Source organism: Octodon degus, unplaced genomic scaffold, assembly GCF_000260255.1.
Source record: "Octodon degus isolate 3935 unplaced genomic scaffold, OctDeg1.0 scaffold00064, whole genome shotgun sequence".
Taxonomy (NCBI): domain Eukaryota; kingdom Metazoa; phylum Chordata; class Mammalia; order Rodentia; family Octodontidae; genus Octodon; species Octodon degus.
Window position 1 is genome coordinate 9,939,080 of NW_004524640.1, and position 2,998 is coordinate 9,942,077.

Genomic DNA, 2,998 nt, shown 5'->3' on the forward strand with positions numbered 1-2,998 from the left:
CCTGTTCTGTGTTTTGAATGTCAGCTGAACGGCAACAGTGTTTAGATTGTAGCATCAAACCAGGCTCTTGGTACAGGCCTATAATCCCAGTACTGGGGAGGCTGAGGCAAAAAGATTGCCATGCGTTCAAGGCTAGCCTGGGTTATATAAGGAGACCCTGTCTCAGAATAACCAAAGAAAGAAAAAAGAGATTGTAGCATGAGACTGCAGCAGTCAGCTGCTCTGTTTCTGTAAGGAGAGAGAGCTGGGGATATAGCTCAGCAACACAGCGCCTGCCTGTCAGATGCATGGTCCTGAGTTTGAATCCCAGAAACAGGAAACAAGAAATTTAGGAGAGGGCCACAGTGCTCCAGGAGATGAAAACTGCACGCAGAGGGGTGGAGGCAAGGATGTTGGAAAAAAGTATTCTCATCCCAGGGACCAGTAAGCAGTTCAGTGTGGTTGAGCTTCATGATACAGGAGTCAGTGACCCTGAAATCTTGGGCAGTATCTGCCTGCTGTAAAAGGACAACCTGAGTATTCTTTATGTAGAACACTCAAGACTCAAGTACTTTGGATTTCAGATTTTGGAAAACTTGCATAACACCTAATGAGTTGTCTTTTATCTAAATATGACGTTTGTTTTCTATACACATATGTTCAAGGTAATATTTTTATAGTACTTTTAGAGTACTTGCATTTTTGGGTTTTTTTGTGCTTGTGCGTGGGGGGAGGGGCTTAAGTAAGCCCAGGCCCTTAATAAAACATGCTAAGCACAGGCTGTCCCAATGAGTTACCTCCCAGCCCTTTGCCTCTGGTGTGACTGTGACCTGTCATGTGAGGTCAAGATCTGAGAGTTTGTACTTGTGATGGGGCCCAGTGATGCTCAGAAGTTTTCAGATTTTGGATCCCCAGGTAGGGTTCTTCACTTTAGTAAGGAAGGCCTCATGAAGGGTGGAGTTGGATTGAGGGAGCTATTTCCCCGTTAAGGGAAGTAGTTCCTTCTCCTGTAAGAGATGAGGACCAGCTGGATCTTGTCCTTGTTGGTAGAGCTAGAATTTTTCTGCTTGGTTTTCAGCTGGACCAAGCTTACTGAAAGATTCTTTAAGAATACACCTTGGCCTGAGGCCGAAGCCATTGCTCCACAAGTTGGTAACGGTAAGTGTAAATCCTTTCTGTCCTAAGGGCCAATGGGCTGCTCTGGATGGGGTCATTAGATGGAAATGCAGGAGGGTTTGTTGCTTTCTCAACATTTTGTTTTCCAAAGCTTGGTACACAGTAGGTTCTTAGTAAAGTAACTTGTAGAATGAAGGGTACATAATTTAAGAAGGGATACAGGTTTTTCAGATGCGGAAGCTGAAGTGGATCTCTGTCCTACCTGTTCCATTTTCCTCTAATTTGGGGGTCATTTCTGTCATATTGAATGGGCTCACTAGCCCCCTGCATCTCTTAAACATAACGTGGGCAGGTCCAGTTTCATTTTCTGCAGGTGAGGATCCAGCCGTCCTAGCACTCATTTATGTACTAATGGCAGCACTGGGGATGGAACCCAGGGCCTCCCGCATGCCAGGCCAACGCTGTTGCTCAGCTATGTGTGTGGCAGCTAGCACACACCGAGAAGACCGTCCTTCCCTCATCAGATTATCTTGGTATCCTTGTTGAAATTGGGGGAATCTTATTTTTATTTATTTATTTATTTATTTATTTATGCAGAACTGGAGATTTGAACTCAGACCCTTGGCACTTGCCAGGGGAGCACTTATTCTACTGAGCCATCTCCCCGGCCCTGGGGAATCTTATAAACAGTGGTTTATTTCTACACTCAGTTCTGTACCATTACTATAACTTTGTGGTAATTTTTGCAGTACTGGGGATTGAACTTGACACCTTGCACTTGCCAGGCAGGAGTTTACTTTGCTGAGCTATATCCCCAGTCCCCTCCCCTTTCTTTTTTGGTGTGTGGTAAATTTTGAAATCAAGTTTTTTTTTTTTTCCCCCAAAAAAAATTGTTTGGGGGGCCTGGCCGTAGCTTAGGCCTTTAAGTGGCTGCTTCCACAAAGCTGTCAGCCTCAGGTTGCTGGAGTTCGAACCTCACACCTCTCCAGCTGGCCAAAAGTGCCCTGAAGGCATTCGAGGAACAAAAAAAAAAAAAACAAAACCTTATTCCAAAAAAAATTGTTTGGTATTCTGAATCTCTTCAACTGCTGTATGAATTTTAGGGTCAGCCTATCCATTTCCTTGAAGCAGTTACTCAGGATTTTGGTAGAGGGGCTGGGGAGATAGCTCAGTGGCATAAGCGCCTGCCTGCCTGCCTGGAAAGTGCAAGGTCATAAGTTTGATCCTTGGTATCAAAAAAAAAGGAATTTTGCTGGGGATTGCCTTGACTCTGCACAGCAGCTTGCCATTTTAGCAATATCAAGGCCTACAACTTGTGGGTAGGAGATGTCTTTCGCTCTATTTATTTATTTATTTATTTATATTTTAGGGAAGGGTCTACAGGGTGTTCTCATTACTAGATCAGACTCATAGTGATCTGCCTGTTTACAGCCTCCCAAGTGCTAGGATTATAGGCGTGTGCCACCATGCCCAGTCTGAATTGTCAACACAGCACGCCCCAGGGCCAGCACGGCAGGCCCAGGGATCGAACCCCCAGCCCCTGGGCCTGCTTGCAGGTGCTTTAATCTGCTAAGGTATTTGGCTGACCCTGTTTTTCTGTTTATTAAACCCTTTAGTTTCTTTTTCTATTTGTTTGTTTTTTGCCCTTCAGTTTCATTTTTTTTTTTATTTTTTATTTTTTTCAGTTTCTTTTAGTGATACTCTGAGGTTTTGTTTTGTTTTGACGTGGATCTCACTGAGTTGTCTTCTATTTATGAAACTGTCGGGCTGGTGAGATGGCTCAGTGGTCTAAAGCACCTACTTAGAACAAGCTTAGCAAAGCCCAGGGACCGCGGTTCAATCCCCCAGCACCACATGCCAGCCAGCCCCGCCCCCTGGTGGGCTGAGCTGGTCACACACACAA

General features: G+C 44.9%; 1 protein-coding gene across 1 annotated transcript in view; it reads left to right on the forward strand.

Annotated features, from left to right (window-relative positions):
* The window catches only part of Eif3l (eukaryotic translation initiation factor 3 subunit L), a 32,365-nt gene that overhangs the window by 3,561 nt on the left and 25,806 nt on the right, over positions 1 to 2,998 (forward strand). The window contains exon 4 of the mRNA XM_004634602.2: positions 991 to 1,137. Within this exon, the coding sequence (XP_004634659.1) occupies positions 991 to 1,137 (147 nt within the window). The remainder of the gene's footprint in view (positions 1 to 990; positions 1,138 to 2,998) is intronic.